Source organism: Tripterygium wilfordii, chromosome 14 (assembly GCF_013401445.1).
Source record: "Tripterygium wilfordii isolate XIE 37 chromosome 14, ASM1340144v1, whole genome shotgun sequence".
In the NCBI taxonomy this organism is placed as follows: domain Eukaryota; kingdom Viridiplantae; phylum Streptophyta; class Magnoliopsida; order Celastrales; family Celastraceae; genus Tripterygium; species Tripterygium wilfordii.
The window spans coordinates 6,172,890-6,190,112 of record NC_052245.1 but is presented as its reverse complement, the minus strand read 5'-3'; the positions used below and the strand labels follow the sequence as shown (position 1 = coordinate 6,190,112).

Sequence of the window (17,223 nt, the reverse complement as noted above, 5' to 3'; positions counted from 1 at the left end):
CTGATAAGATGTAATTACATGCACAAATGCAAAGTTAAATCATGCAGCCAATCTTACAATAAGTATATGCATGTCTTAAAAAAAGTAAAGAACAAACAATAACTAAAAGCAAGTCTTACATTGCAGGTGGGCCGTCGACATGCAATTACCGGAGATGACTCAGTCAAGCCATATCCATTCTGAACTTTGACACCTATTGCCTGTGTATATGTAGTACTACCATGAGAGATCAAGGGTAATATGCCCTACCAGCCCACAAAATGCAGAATCATCTAACCTCAAAAAATTTATCGACATGCAAAGGCAAACTACCTCCTCCACTAATGCCAGCCTGCAAGGCACCAGAGACTCGAATACTGTCACTTTTGACATACATTCACTTACAGAAAATTAGTGACAAAATAAGAAATATCTCACAATATGATAAAACAAAGAACAAAATATCTTCCAATCCGGAAGTTTCGCTTTGGTTTTATTCGTTCTCTTTTATTTCTTTTATCCAATGTTTTCAGCTCCCCAGCCACCTCAGACAGTTGTTAACAAAGAAGAAGAGTAAGAAAAAGACATGCAAGCATTGAGAAAGCTTTGTCAACTTAATGAGAGATTATCTAATCTGAAAGAAGGAAAAAATGCTAAATCCAATCTGACCAGAAGACTGATTTGAGGTGTTATAGAGGTGCTTTAGAAACAGATGACAAGTCCTTCAAGAAGCTACATTCACAACAAAGCACAAACTTGATAGAATGGTAGGTCCAGGGAAGTAAACAATAATAGTAAAAATGTATTAAGTCATGAATTTAACCTTGGTAATTCCTATAGCAGAGTGAATTTTGCTGTAAACAAGCCTCTTTGCTAACACATGCAGCGGCCAAAGTAGTGCTGCAATAAATCTTGCATACAGCCAGTCCAACACTGAGACAAGATATGGTGGTTGCTTCAGATTTGTTAGATATATCCCCTACAAACCAAATCCAAATAAACTTGACCCATTAGTTGATCAAAGAAACTAGGACTCCATTAGATACCAGTCAAAATGTAACAGAATTAAGCATAGATGTTATTCAATTGAACATCGATGTTCTTGAGAAGTTTCAAACCCATCTAGTTAAAATCGATCGGAGATACACTACGGCCTCATTTCGCACAGTGGATTGAACCAAGGGGATTTGATTGAACTCTAATGGATTTGATTAGTTAAAAATTGTCCAGTCTTTCGATAACAATTACTTATTGTCAATATTAAATGTTTGGTACATGGCCGATAAAAGGGTATAAATGGTATGAGGTAGATACTGTCCAATTTAAGAGTATCCATATTAGGCTCAATATAAAAACAAAGGCAAGATCAAGAGTTGCAACAACTGTAAGGGAACCAAGCAAATGAAACATACAATGAAAATTTGGGAAATAGTTAGTGAATGGAGAGCAAGATAGGTGGGAATGGTAATCAACCAGTTTGGCTATATATCAGGATGGTCCACAACGGAAGCTATATCTTAGTAAAGAGACATGCACAAAAATATTGAGAAAAGTAAGAGGATGTGAGCAATAACTAATTTAAGAACAAGAAGAGGATATAATGAATTATTCAGTACAACAATAGGTATACATCGCCGCTTAGTTATAAACTCAAGAGTGACGGGATTTTAGTAGTTAGATGAAGAGGTAATAAGCATAGTTAGAGCTTCTACCCAGCAAATAGGCTTGGGGAAAAATATTAAGAAACAAGTTTGGGATGACTTGGATGATGTCATGCAATGTATACCTAGGAAGGAGAAAATATTTATACGAGAATACCTAAATGGATGGGTAGAAAAGTAGCTATTATATGATCTGTTGAATGAAGCAACCATAACAGTAAGTATGAAGCAGATTGCAGCCACTGAAGTCTGCAACAAATTGAACAATTAAGACTAATAATTTGCTCCCTGTCACCATGTCATTAGTTGCTAGCGATACTTTATGTCAGTTATGTTAGAGGCTTAGGGTATCATACATGAAAGTCGATAAAGTAAAATAGTCAATGTAAGAAGAATATATGGAACCTCATCGAAGCAAAGGCCAATACCTTTCAATTCAATAACTTACCACATTTAGCAGATAGCCAGTAAATTAGATAACATAACTGTTGAATCAAACCTCATAAATTCGCTTTGACTCCATGTATGCCAAGCTGACTTTAATAAATGAAAGTGCCACAAGCTTACGAACAGCGGAGCTCGTAGAGATCTGTTTTTGTATCCCACTAGAAAAAAAGAAGCTTTTTGTGTTGAGAAACAAATAGTTCACATAACAAAAATTAAAGTAGATTAGTACACATAATCAAAGCAGGGAACACAAGTCCAAACCTACAATTATAATGTTTTCAAAGCCAAAATCATATCCCAAATGGCCATTTGCAGGCTGTCACTCTAATTTCCCAAATTCTTAAAATTATAAGTGTTCATGAACAGTATTCATCTAAGAATATTAAGGATAAATTCAAAGGAAAATAAATTTTGAATATCTGTCTAAGAAAAAAAATCCTTCTGATTTAGTTAAAGCTGTAATGAATGTTCCAATAGCCAAACCAAAAGAGGGGGGGGGGGGGTGGATATTAAGTGCCACTTCAAATGGAAGAGCCTGATTCTGAAATTGCTTTTGTTACTTCCATGAAATGTCCTAACGATTATATTGAGTGACAATGGAACGGAGTGATAAACAAGGAACTAAGCCAGAAATTTCAATATGAAGGAGCTTGGAGAGACCAGCAAGCAAAACACCAAATTCACGGAGGGTATAGAAAAGCTCTATGAAAGGCTTTTTAATTGGAAATGGAATCATTTCTCTACCAATGGAAGGAGTGAAATTTAAAAAGAAAGTAATTAGTTTTTCATATTCGACTTCAAATGAAATAGCTATATTCCAGAATGGAAACATAATGAACCATTTCTAGTGGCACGATGATCTAGATTCTAATATCGTATGTCAAAGAATTTTCATAGAATCAAGTTTACAAGAATCTTGCTTTGAAGGCCATCATATCATATTGAGCCAAAATTGACACAAAGGACATCAGTTTATGCCAAATTTGTGGAACTTATAAAAAACTACTTTTGAAAAAATAATAAATTGCTCCTTGGCCTTCTCCACCAAACCCTTTATGTCACTTAAGGTTTGCTGCCACTGCAAAAGGAGCCATCGTGTAAGGTTAAACAGATGTACCACAAAATTCTGAATCCAAATAAATTATATAACTTATTCTCTACAACTAACATTGTTATGAACCCATTAATCCTCATTCAGTCATTCTTATTCTCTACAACTAACATTGTAATTGTTAAGAGAGAAATGTCCCACATCATATAGTTTGGGTGAATTATTTGTGCATGTATGTGGTACCCTCTCCTCTCTCTAATAGGTCCTAGCAATGTGTTCTTAGACGGCCTTACCTCCCCCCATTTCTTGGCTCATGGTTTGTCCGTTTGTTGCATTTGTTGAGCCTTTGGATTGTCCAGCCCACAAGTGAGAGTGTAGTTTGGGTGAATTGTATGTGCATATATGTTGTCCCCTCTCCTCTCTCTAATAGGTCCTTTTAGGGAGAGTGTATGGGCCACTATAAGCCAAATATAACAATAATAAACCCATTAATCCTTATTCCTTAATGCTCTTCACACGTCTTGCTTCCTTTAACTGGTGGCCCGGTACAGAAGGAACTGTCACCTAAACCCACCCACATGCAGTGCCATAACCCTAGTACTTGAAACAGCAAAATTTCCTGATTATACACAAGCTTGTAGGTTTAGTTCTCATGGCACTGTATGTACCTATCTTAAATTTATCTTCTTAAGTAATTTTCCCACACAATAACCAAACCTAGAAAGTACATAAGGGATGGCATTTTCGTAGGATTTGTTGCCATTGATAAGCATAATAATGCATCAGCCAGCCTTGAAGTACAGTGTATTAAATGAGAAATTTTTTTTTATAATTTGCAATGAATTAAAAATTTCATGCAACTCTGGAAAAGTGTATACCTGTAGAGGGTCTCAAACACTAAAGGTACAGAGATCAGGTATTTCGGTTGATAGAAACGCAAATCCTCCTGCAAGGAAAAAATTGCAAGAAAACATGTAAAAACAAAAAACCATTAGGTTAAAAAATATTTCATGAGAATAGCATAATTAAAAAACAAGAAGGGCAGAGATTTTTATCTTGACAATTACTATTATAGCCTTTATGGGAAATATGGCAACCAATAACTAATATGATTTATTTTCTATAACAGGTTATTCAGAATCATATCGGCAAGTCTTGAAGCCATTATGCAATTCAAAAGTGCGGTTGCATTAAGAAACTTAAGAAAGAGCTTTACCTTCAAGTTCCTCACAGTTGTGTACACTTGTTCAACTCCGTATGTAAACGTGAAATATTCACAAGCTCGTTCATATGCATGCCAAGGTGGAAGCATACTCAGAAATTTATCCCCAACTTCAGCAGGCACGATGTCCCACAAATTTTTTATCTAGATTATGATTTACAAGAAAAAGACCTCAAATGTTAAGAATATAACAAACCTAGCAATGCAATTGATTTTGAAGATCACACGAAAAAGAGAAGGCTCCCACTGAAGAATACACATACATTTCTCCCTCTGGAGAGTACACATATCATACAAGAACACACACTTGTGTGTCTGGTTATATATGCACTAGCGGAGAAAATAAAGAAAGCCATAATTGCGAATGCAATAACAGTAATATATTACTTGAAAGCTATGATATAAAAATGGCTTCTCTGGGATTGAAAAAACAGGTATTTTAAGTGTCTCTTGTAGTCTTTTATATATATGTATATACATATATACACTATCGTTATATAATTTTTCTATCTGATCATGAGAATTTTTAATCTATTAACATATTCGATGTACTGCACTACTGCTATTGCTAAATGAGCGTAGTTTTCATTTGTTTATTAATATTGGGCTGAACTTAGTTTTCATTTGTTTATTGATATTGGTTTTAGAATGTTTAGCTAGATGTTTCATTTTGTGCCCGCATAGCTAGCAGTTTATTTTTTTCTCAGTATTTTTGCGTCTTATTTTTTTGACATTATTCCTTTCATTATTCTTGTATCAGGTAATTTGCTCAATTTCTGCTCAAGGCAATTGAAGAAGTGGGTCCATCAAATGTTCTTCAAGTTGTCACTGATAATGCTGCTAATTGCAAAGCTGCGGGAAAAGAGGTAGAAAAGATCCACAAACACATTTTCTGGTCACCTTGTGTTGTTCACACGCTGAACTTGGTTTTTAAGGATTTTGCTAATGCATTTGACTGGTTGAGGGATACTTATAGAAGGGGAAAAAATATTATTAAGTATTTTATCAATCATACTCATTCCTTGTCAATTTTTAGAGGTCAATCAAAATTAGAATTGTTAAAAGCGGCAAAGACAAGGTTTGCCTCGCATTACATATTGTTGAAAAGGTTGGTTGATTGTAGAGAGACTCTAGCTACCACCATTGTGCTTAGAACGTGGAAGGAGTGGGTGAAACATGGAGATTAGCACGCAAGAAAAATGGGTGCCTTAGTTGCTGAAACTATTGGTAGTGAAGACTTTTGGGATGAGGTTGAAGACATAATTAGTATCACAAAATCCATATATTATATGATTAAATTTTCTGATGGTGAAGGTCCAAAGATGGGGGAGATTTATGAAAGAATAGATAGTATGCTTGGAGAAATAAAAGATAAAATGAGGAATAACAAAAATGCTGGTTGTTATCCTCAAATTGAGAGTATTGTGTTAGCAAGGTGGGAAAAGATGAATATTCCTATGCATGGTCTTGGTTTTGCACTTACTCCAAGATTTTATGATCCACGTTACCTCGAAACACCAGCTCCTAGAGGAATTGCAAGAAGGGCTCCAAATGTTGATAAGGAAGTTGTTATGGGTGTCATGGAAGCTTTTGAAAAGATAGCTGAAAATGCTGCAGAAAATAAATTATGGCGTGAACAGTTTGCAACATTTCACAAGAGGAGAGGTATTTATGCAATGGCAGCAGCTCAACTTGATGCAGTGACAATGGATGCTATTGATTGGTGGTCTACATATGGGCCTGAAACTCCAGAATTGGCTTAAGTGGCAAAAAAAGTATTATCTCAACCAATTAACAGTTCTTCTGCCGAAAGAAATTGGAGTACATATTCCTACATTCATAATGTGAAGAGAAATCGATTGAATGGGACAAGGGCTGATAAGTTGGTTTTTATTCATTCCAATATTCGACTTCAGTCACGTTTCTCTGACAATTATAAAGAAGGACCATACAAGAAATGGGATGTTGATCCAGATAATACATGTTTAGAAGAATCTTCTGTGAGATTAGAAGAGATGAAATGGGCATCCTTGGATAAAGTGTATGATTCAACTGAGCCATTGTAGTTTCATTAGCTTTACTTTTTTATTTGTTTCATGGAGGTTAAACGTTAGTAATAAAGTGAGCTATAATCTCTCTTCTTTTTAATATGAATGAAATGATCAATTATTTGAAATATTTGTTGTTTTTTCAATTCCAATACTTATATTTCATTCAATATTTAATGGTGATCCGAACAACTATTCAAACCGTACCACGTTCCCAATTAGCGTACCAATTAAGTATACCCCCTGTGTACCACAAATCAATCAAGTGGCATACCCCATACCCGTACCATGACCCGAAGCGTACCCAGTTCCTGGTAACTATGATTTTCCCTATTCCAAGTGTCTATCATAATACTATAATCCTGGACTAACTTCTTTACCCCCACCCATCCATAATAGGATAACCCTTGCATGTGTCTCACCGCATCCAGACGTTGAAGCAGCCTATCTCTTATGGGGGATGCCCTAGCATACCCTTTCTCATTTATTACTACTCTTGGGGTCTAATGCAACACATTGCTATTGAGGTACGCTTGTGCCAGCCCTCACTCATTTATCGCTGCACCCAGGTTCTGTTCATCATCACTGTTCACGGTACTGTTCATGCGTACTGTTCATCAGCACTTGCAACGTGTATTGTTCATCAGCACTGTTCATTGGGAAGTTTTCTGGTTTTTTGTTCTTCTGATTTGTCCTTGTGATACTCTGTCTTGTCTTCTTAATACACTAAAGTTGTTGTCTTCTTGCTATACTAAAGATCTTGTCTTCTTGCTATACTTTTTGACTTTGCCGAGTGTCTCTATCTTTGGTACATATTGTACCTGTGTCTATTGTCTCTATTTTACCTTATTGTCATAACTCTTCAGGCAATTTGCTATTGCCGAGATGGATTGTGGTTCTTCTTCACCAGAGTTAAGCCAACTCTAGTCTCATATTGCTTAGCTCTAGTCCCAGATTGCTCAGCTACAATCATCAGCTGTTATTGCTGCAGGTACTCCTACTGCTTTCCATGGTAAGTCAGGGAATCCCACTTGGATTTTGGATTCTGGGGCTAACAACCACATGACTGGTGAGCTTTCCACCTTCACCTCTTCTGTTACTCCTATCAACCAATCTGGCTGTATTGCTGATGGTACTTATCTCCCTATTCGTAGTCAGGGCAGTGCTCGTTTGTCTCCGGATATTACTTTTTCTTCCGTTTATTATGTTCCTAAATTTACATATAATCTTCTCTCTATCAGTCGCCTTGTCAAGCACCTCAATTGTGGTGTTGTATTCTTATCTGACCGTTGCTTTTTACAGGATCTGACTTAGAAGAAGATTTTTGGCAAGGGGTTTGAGCACGACGGCCTCTACTACTCTCGTGACTCACCTTCATCTGATGTCTCATCGTCTAGTCTTCAAGCTTCCGCACTATCGGTTCTAGATCCTTCTACTTTATCTTCCTCTGTTTTTTCCTTTGCTACTTTAGATTTGTGGCTTGCTCGTCTAGGCCATGCGAACTTTCAATATCTATGTTCGTTTTTTCCGGCTTTGAATAAAGCGTGCAAAAATTTTAAATTTCATTGTGAGGTTTGTGAATTTGTCCAAACATACACGCACTTCATATATTCCTCACATGCATCGTTCTCCCGCTGCATTTGATCTTGTTCACTTTGATGTCTGGGGACCATCTCCCGCTACTGCTTTTTCTCAACATCGTTATTATGTTACCTTTATTGATGACTACACTTGATGTACTTGGGTTTATCTAATGAAAAACAAATCTAAAGTCTTTGATCATTTCACTAATTTCCTTCACATGGTTAAAACTCAATACAATACTGTTGTTCGTGCCATTCAGTCTAACAATGGCAGTGAATATCTCACCAATGAGTTTCGCACTCAACTTGCTCAAAATAGGATCCTTCAACAGCTCACGTGCCCCTACACACCTGAACAAAATGGTGTCGCGGAACACAAGAACCATCACATCATGTTTGTCGTTCGATGTCTTCTTCGAGGTATGAATGCCCCCAAAAATTTCTGGCACTTAGCTAATCTTACTGCCACAGACCTTATCCACCGTACTCCGAGTCGAGCACTTCGGGGTGCAACACCCCTTCATGTCCTTCAGCTAGGTACTACTTTGTTTACCCTTTTTCCTCGTGTGTCTGGTTGTACCTGTTTTGTTAAAAATTGCAATCCCTCCCGTACAAGACTTGATGATAAAGTCATTCGCTATGTTTTTACCGGGTATTCTTCCATGTCTAAAGGTTATCGGTGTTATGATCCTGTTTTTTGTCGCTTTTATCACTCTTTGGATGTTACTTTTTTGGAGACTATTCCTTTTTTCTCAAGTAGCCCTCTCATATCAGAACCGGCCGTGGAGCCTTCTCTTACCATCCCAGATCAATCACCACCTCCATGACCGCTTCTGTTACCTGAGTCTTCCTCTCCTTCACCTTCTCCTGATTCAACATCTACTACTATTGCACCATCTCTCGTTCCTTTGATCAGGTCTATACTCGATGCTCGTCTGCTCCTGCCCCTCTACCAACGTCTTCTCCGGAATCACGTACTTCCCTTTCTCCTGTTTCTGTCCCTCGTTACCCTACTTGTGATCGTCATCCCCCTTACCGTTTTGGATTTACGAGTAGTACTGACCATCCCATTGCCAAGTATTTGTCTTATCATTGTTTTTTAGATTTTTATAAGACATTTCTTGGCAAGCTTGACTCCGATTTGATCCCTCACTCAGTCCACTCCGCTCTCTAGAATCCTAAGTGGGTCCCTGCTATGGAAGCAAAGATGGATGCCCTACAGCATAATTATACTTGGGACCTTGTTGATCTTCCTTCTAGTGAGAGCACTGTTGGTTGTAAGTGGGTGTTCGCTATCAAGTATCAGGTTGATGGTTCGGTTGATCGCTATAAGGTACGTCTTGTGGCCAAGGGCTTCACTCAGATTCCCGGCAAGGACTTTGGAGCCACGTTTGCTCCAGTTGCGAAAGTTACTACAGTTCATCTCCTTGTTTCTCTTGCTGCTTTATACTTTTGACCTCCGCATCAGATGGATGTTAAAAATGTGTTCCTCAATGGGGATCCTCCACCAAGTTTTCACGGCCAAAGGGAGTATTCAGGGAAAGTATGCCGTCTCCGGAAATCTCTTTATCACCTTAAGTAGTCTCCTTGGGCATGGTTCGGCCGCTTCAGTGAAGTTGTGCTTGCTATGGGTTTGTTCAGTGTCACTTGGATCACACATGTTTCCTTCGTCGCCAGTCTCAGGGCCAGTGCATTATTATCTTAGTCTATGTTGATGATATCCTTATTACTAGAGATGACTCCCCAGGTATTGTTCAGGTAAAGGATGATCTGCGAAAATCCTTTGATATTAAGGATTTAGGTCCCCTCCGATATTTTCTTGGTATTGAGGTTGCTCGTTCTCGCCGTCGCATATCTTTATCCCAGAGGAAATATGTTCTTGATCTTCTGCAGGATACTAATATGCTTGGTTGTAAACCTACCTCTACTCCTATGATTCCTAACCTCAAGCTATCACCAGACTCAGGAGATTGTTTACCAGATCCATCTATATATCAGCATCTTGTGGGACCTCTCATTTATTTGACAAACACAAGACCAGATATCACGTTTGTTGTTAGTCAGTACATGCATTCTCCATGTACTTCCCATTTGGATGTTGTTTATCATATTCGCAGTTATCTCAAATCCTGCCCTGGTCTTCGATTATTCTATGCTTCTAGAGAGATGTCAGGTCCACCATCCAGTCTCTCATGCTATATTCCATCTGATCTCTAGGGCTACACCGATGCTGATTATGCGAGTTCTATAAGTGAGGCATTCTACCTCTGGCTTCTGTCCTTTCCAGGGTAATCATCTTATGTCATGTGCCTCCGTTCTCTCCTCACTGAACTGGGTATTTCTGTAACAAACTCGTCTTCTTTATTCTGTGATAACAAGTCTGCCATCATGCTATCATCCGTCTCACGAAAGAACTAAGCATATTGATGTTGACATCCATTTCATTTGGGAAAAAGTTCGGTATGGCATTATCACTCCTAGGTTTGTTCCTTCATCGGCTCAGATTGCAAACATGTTTACTAAACCAATAGGTCCTTCTTTGCTTAAGTCATCTCTTGTCAAGCAGGGTCTCGTCAATCTCTTCGCACCAGCTTGAGGGGAGTGTTGGAATTAAGAGAGAATATTACGTTTCTTGTAATTATGGGTTGTAAATATTCCCTTTAATTACTTTGATTTAGTTTCCTAGAATTATGTTGATTTGATTGATTTGGTTTCCCTAATTTAGGGATCTCAATGTAACTATATAATTTACAACCTCACAACATGAATATACAACACAAATTATTCAATTCTTCTTAAATAACATAACATTTTGCTAAATTTATTGCACATACCATGGCTGGAATTGGCATTGCTTATCCACTTTCAAAGAAATAAAATATATAATGAAAACATATAAGCGATGTTAAACTCAGCCCAAGTAAATAACATAACGTGATAAAACAATCGCATAACATAAAAATAAAAAAAATAAAAATTGCAAAAGCAGTTTCCAGATAAGTATGTTGAAGGGAAAAGGAAAAAAAATAAAGAGTAAACACTCGAACCTGGTGCAAAAGGTTCTTATGGCTAAGCATGACACCTTTTGGATTTCCTGTAGTTCCACTTGTGTACATAAGTGTTGCAATATCATCAGAGTTGATGGTTTCATATTGATAATTTTTTTGCCCTGCAATCATGTTAATCAAAGAGTTTCAAACCTTCTCTTGTAACATAATCCATTTTTGTAGGGTAGACATTCAAGTTTCTGATATTTGTCTTCTCCCACTCAACTTTATGGAAAAATAAAACCTTCTGCAGTAATATAAGATCAAATAGTAAACGAGGAAACTAGACAGTAAATTTCATTAATTTAGAAGTTTTAATCCATTATATTCCTGTTAATTCTTCATGCATAAGTTGGTGAATGAAGAGAAGAACTCCGTAAAGATATAATATAGCTTCCAATCAAAAATTGAAGAATTGGCAGAATGATAAAGAGTCAAAGAGAATGATAAAGAATGTCAAGTATATTGATACACAGAGGATCAGCTTACTAGCAGCAAGAGAATCACCCAAAGCCTGACGGCTCTCTCGCCCCAAGTCTATAATCTCCTTATAGTTATAAATAGGTAGTCCTTCCCCTCCATCAATTGCCAGGCATGATTTTTCCCCCCATAGTAGAATGACAAATCTCATAGCTGCCTTGGAGCAGAATGTTTCTGCTATTCGATTAAACAATTCAGGACTGTCCACAGCAAGTGCGACGCTGTAACAGTGATACAAAAAATGTGACCCTTGATAAATACCAATAAAGATTGAAGATAAAAGGAATCAAATATGGTTCTCCCAATATTACTATAAGATAAGAAAACAAACTTGTCCCAAATAGTTATATCAGACAAATAAACTTTTATTAAGCATGTAAACCACATGGGTTTCCACGATTTTCTTTGGGACTACTCAGAGCACATGCAACACTGTAAAACGAATATAAAAATTAGCAAAACCTGTCAGAGTGATGGTATATTTGTAGCAGCTCCTCAACAGAGGACCTAGAACCCCGCACCACATTAATTGCTCCTGTAGCCATTATACCTAGGCCCAAATAATGTGTAAAACATGAATTTTTTAAGAGTGCAAAACTACAACTACCAATAAGATACAAAGTAAATAAGAATGCCAAATGAAGGGCCTAAATGAATTCTTTAGAGCATGGATGCAATCAGCCATTCAGCGTCATTTTCATTTTCATCGTTTGGTTATATGATTTCACTAGTGTCCTTGAGTCTTTCCAACCTAAATATTTCTATATGTCTAGTTCAAGCATACAAACAAAATTGTCAACATTTGAATGTAAAACATATTCACTTCTGAAGGTCCAATCAATGTATTCAGTTAGCGTAACTATATTAAACATTCCATTCAAGAAAATTTTAACTAAATAAGTATCTATAACATTATCAACGTATGCTTTCATTAAGGATAAAAATAGAAGTCTTTCCAACCAAATATTTTTACATGTGTTTTCCATTTTCATTTTAACAGCAGGTAAACCTAATCATGGAGAGTAGAATGCAGTCAAAGAAAATGAAACTTCTCTATACCTTGGTCCGTAACAAGCCACCGGCACGAATTATCAGCGAAAAGGGCAACTTTCTCATCCGGTTTAACACCAATAACCCTCAAGCCTTCGGAAAAATCTAAGATTTCCTGCTCTAACTGCAATTTAGAAGAGGAAAATAGAATCTTAAAAGAACAGCAGATGATAAAAGGTTAATTAACTATCTAATGGGTACTAACAGCACAAATACCAATTAGACATGTGACAAGGCCTTCATAAACCATGTTAATATTAATTACTTTGCCATTCAAACCCAATAAGTTAATTTGTTGGGTTAGGGCATTTCACATCATTTATATATATTCCAATATTCTCCCTCACATATGGGCTGGACAATCCAACTGCCCAACACGTGCACAACAACGAGGCTCAACACTAGGGCTACACTAACGGCCCAACACGTGCACAACAAATGAGGCCCAACACTAGGACTACTCTCAGGAATGCTTACACTTGGGGCAACAACAAATGGATGTTTAAATTGCAAGAGGTAAGGTTTGAACCCAAGACCTTCTACTTCGATACCATGTTAATCTTAGTTATTTTACAATTCAACTCAATAAGTTAACTTGTTGGGTTTGAATGGCAAAGTAACTAATCTTAACATGGTATCAGGCCAACAAGTTAACTTGGTTTGGGGTATTTCACATCATTTACATATGTTCTTACACTCCCTCTCACGTGTGGGTTGGACAATCCAACAGCCCAACACGTTTACAACAAACAAGGCCCAACATAGGGCTACTCACACAAGGCCCTCACTTGGGGCAACACAAAGGCCCACACTTGAGGCAACACAAATGGGAGTTTAAATTGCGGAAGCTAAGGTTTGGATCCAAGATCTCCTACTCCAATACCATGTTAAGATTAGTTACTTTGTCATTCAAACCTAATAAGTTAATGTGTTGGTCTGGGGCATTTCACTTCATTTGTATATATATTCTCACAAACCAAATATTCAAGTGAATGAGCATAAACTACGAGAAGAATGCAACGAAGTGAGAATACTGCAGTGAATTATGCCAGTACAAAAAGAGGAGGAAAAAAAAAGTGATGCGATATAAAATGAATATATTCACTCTGGCACAAACCTGTTATATATAGGATGACAAAACATATTAAGAACATAGAAAGGATAGCACAAGGGTAGAGAAAGTTTAAAGAATTCATGAAGAGATGTCAATTGACAACGGAGGTTGCAAAAGAAATAGATACAAGTTATAGAGAACGATATGGACAGAAAAGGATTGGTATAGAATGAAGAGATGCCAATCAAAAGCTCTCTAGTTTTAGAACTGTGTGAATAAAGAAAGAGGATACACGCAAAAGAGTGTTGTCAATTATGAACTAAAAAAATAATTGTTGCGAACCCTAACCGTTTGACATTAAAGCTTTGATGAAGACAATGATGATTCTGTAAGCCATCAAAGAGCTCTTTAGTTTATTGCCTCCTCCAAACGCACCTTAATTAGTACTTGCTTCTCCTATTTCTCCTTCATCCTGTAGAATAGAATACATATAAAACTCTAATACTTAACCACCAGAATCTAAAAGTCCTTTCCCTGACCAAAAATCCAATAAGTCAAAATCCCCGACGTCCACCTTTCTTTAAGCTCTAAATTCAATATACCATCAAATACTTCAGAAAATAAGCAAAACCCCATAAAGCCTTATAAGCGCTTTATACTCTTGTCCAAATGTTCAATCTATTTCCTCGTCCTTTCTTCTCCCAATGTTCATTATACTTGTCAAACTTACAAATTTAACAATTTTTCTTAAAATTCCACTAGGACTTGTAAAAGGCAGTTCAATTTGAAAAAAAGTAAGTAGTTATACAGCTATAGTTGTGTAAACATGTATTTTCAACATCTATATGAATGAACTAGCTGGGCTGTCCTTGAGAGTTTAACGTTTATCACCATCACCATGATCAAAGCCTTTACCCCAGAACAATGTTAGGGTTGCTACATGAATGCATATGTGAAATTAATCAGAATCCACTACACGAATTCTCCTTTGCCATTCATTCCTATGAAAAGCAATACTTTCAAAGTCTATATCATTTACTTCTATCCATGTTTTTTTACTCTCCCTATTTTTTATCCATGCTTCCTCACCTATCCCGACTTAAATAAACTTAAACTTCATATGTTCTGTAGTCCTTTCTCTAACCCCTTTGGATTCTAATGTTTGTCTCCACGTTTCCAATTTCAAGCTAACTCCTAAGTCCTTATATGGTCTCATCCACTATAGCAAGTACGAAGATATTTGATTCCAATAATACAGAACCTTTTTCACAATAATAGATCAAGGAACATGAAATACTTTTGAAATACAACATTAAGAAAATTATCTTACAGTAGGTGCACTTAAGCACTGCTACAGAAGACAAGACAATGAATTAAAGCCAAAGGTCATATATATATATCTCCCCAGATACTCCAAATTTAAAGATGGAGATATCCCCTGAAAAAGAAAACTGACCTGTTTATATGTCATATTTGTTGGAGGGTTGTGGTAAGGATCCACCAGGGCAACCCGATCACCATATTTCTCCGCTGAATATCTCCAAATGTCCGGCACTGCTACCCAATCATCAGAGTCCGAGGCACCATTACTCGATAGTAATGTTTTTTCTAGGAAAGGTGAGCACTTCCTTATCTGCAATTCCTGTGTCTTAAGCAGAAAGCATCATAAACAGGTAGGCCTAGCTTTTCCTCAGCGTATATGCAGATATTCAAGCTAAAATCTTAATCCCCAAAGGAGCCGGTAAGTTCAAATGGATGGCGGAAGAAAAATTTTTAGGCCTTTTACAGTTTGGAAAAGGGAAAACCAGAGAACTGATCTTTTCATATTACATAGCAAACAAGGACACCATGAATTTTCTGGAGTCCAGCATCTTTGAAATTGGTTTTTATTCTTGCAGTTTCACACTTAGGCAACAACAGGATTACAGGACTATGTGCGATTTACAGCTTTAGATACTAAAACTGCCCAAAGTCATTTTAGACTCTATATAGAAAAATATAGATGAATTTCACTACTTTTGTAGACATCAGCATTTATATTATGTTCTTGATTTCAATTTGTTAACATGTCTATACACAAATTCTATAAAATTGACCACAACTTTTTGGACTGAGGTTCAAACAAACAAAAGGACATGAGTTAATAACATAAACATCTAGAAAAATATAAAGTCAAAAAAGAAAAATATATAATGTAGAGGCACAGACTTCAGGTACACTTGACAACAGTAGAAAGCCATCTCTCTATGTTTTACTAGCAATATTTCCTATGAAATGCATACATAATCCATCTTTGAGGTTTGAATTCCTCCAGACATTAACATTTAAACGGAACCATTCACACAGTCACTTTTTGCGCATTACTCATAAGCATTCTATAAATTACCCACTACCGCCTCTTTTCAGGCAGGAAAATACCCAAGAAACTAAAAGGCCAATTCCAAGAAACTGAGAAAACAGAGTTGAGGTATTCAACATCAAATGGGACATAAAATAGAGAGGGACGGAGTATCAAATGGTAGATTTTTTAATTATATATAAAAGATATCCAAATGAAAAAAGTTATAGCCAACTCAAGGATGGAGATCCCCAGCAATTCTTGTTCCCTGTACTTCCTCGCAACTCAACGTTTGCAGGCGTTTGGGTAAACAAGGGGAAACAATACATGTTGAACTTCCAAACTAAAGTTTCAACTACTGAAACAAAAGTTAAACCAAAATGTCTTGATATTTATTGAGCATCAAACAACATATACAGGATAAAAAACGATTATCACGAGAGAGACATGCTGAAGACCAAATTACCTTGGATTCGCAGTGAACCCGAAATCGCATATTGGGAGAGACTCCAATTTTGGCACCCCTGCATTTCCTAGTGAAACTCTTGGAGACGCTGAATTGAGACCGAGAGAAAATGAACTGAAATGCATGTCTACGACTGTGATCGCACCGAGAATTCACGATAAGACTCGACGTCAAAGGAATAGTCGTCATCTTAACTTAGAAAAGGTTTTGAAGAAGAACAACTGTATATCAAAACCTCCCAGATAGTGTAGATTGAGAATAAAATACAGAGAGGCGGCGAGATTGGCGAGGCGATAGAGACGTCGACAAAATATCGCGCGACATGGTTGGAAGTGGGGAAGAGTATGGGAGCTTGCCAGGTTGGCATGACCCAGGAACAAGTACACACCAAAATGGATTTGTATATTTTTTTTTAGAAGAGACCTCATAAATACCCCACACGAAATGTCTAATGTAAGTGTACAATAGGAAGTTTGTCATATTTTATATAATATATTCTAATCAATCATCCGCTGGACTATGCACGTTCTCATTCATGGTTAGGGTTGGACCATTTCAACCGTCAACTTATTTACTGTCTCAGATTTATGAGTCAGGATCACATAGTCTTGTCAATTTAGTGGATCAAAGCTTTTCCAATTATTTGATCGACCTTTCCTTCTCTCTTTTTTAACGGTTTTTTCATTTTTCTAACCCACCCACAATGGATTTGGCCATTGTCTACTAACCCAACTCCATAATGGATGGGCTCTGGGGTAGGTTTGCCTACGATAGTATCAACCCTGCACGTAGGCAAG

The 17,223-nt window shown here is 37.1% G+C and overlaps 1 protein-coding gene across 9 annotated transcripts in view; it reads right to left on the bottom strand.

Annotated features, from left to right (window-relative positions):
* LOC120014866 (probable acyl-activating enzyme 16, chloroplastic) overlaps positions 1-16,819 on the bottom strand; it is a 29,860-nt gene extending 13,041 nt beyond the window's left edge. For 3 of the 9 annotated variants that reach the window (XR_005471647.1, XR_005471646.1, XR_005471645.1), the window contains exons 1-12: positions 16,427-16,818; positions 15,079-15,270; positions 12,578-12,692; positions 11,981-12,068; positions 11,528-11,739; positions 11,039-11,160; positions 4,355-4,504; positions 4,017-4,084; positions 2,140-2,245; positions 803-958; positions 278-331; positions 120-200 (exon numbers count right to left, since the gene is read on the bottom strand). Coding sequence is in view for 6 of the 9 variants with exons in the window: in XM_038866969.1 (XP_038722897.1) it covers positions 120-200; positions 278-331; positions 803-958; positions 2,140-2,245; positions 4,017-4,084; positions 4,355-4,504; positions 11,039-11,160; positions 11,528-11,739; positions 11,981-12,068; positions 12,578-12,692; positions 15,079-15,270; positions 16,427-16,615 (1,533 nt within the window). In the remaining 3 variants the exon portion in view is untranslated. Of the gene's footprint in view, positions 1-119; positions 201-277; positions 332-802; positions 959-2,139; positions 2,246-4,016; positions 4,085-4,354; positions 4,505-11,038; positions 11,161-11,527; positions 11,740-11,980; positions 12,069-12,577; positions 12,693-15,078; positions 15,271-16,426 lie in introns of all 9 variants that reach the window. The other 6 variants (XM_038866969.1, XM_038866970.1, XM_038866968.1 and 3 more) reach the window with 4 other exon arrangements.
* Positions 16,820-17,223: the final 404 nt, after the last annotated feature.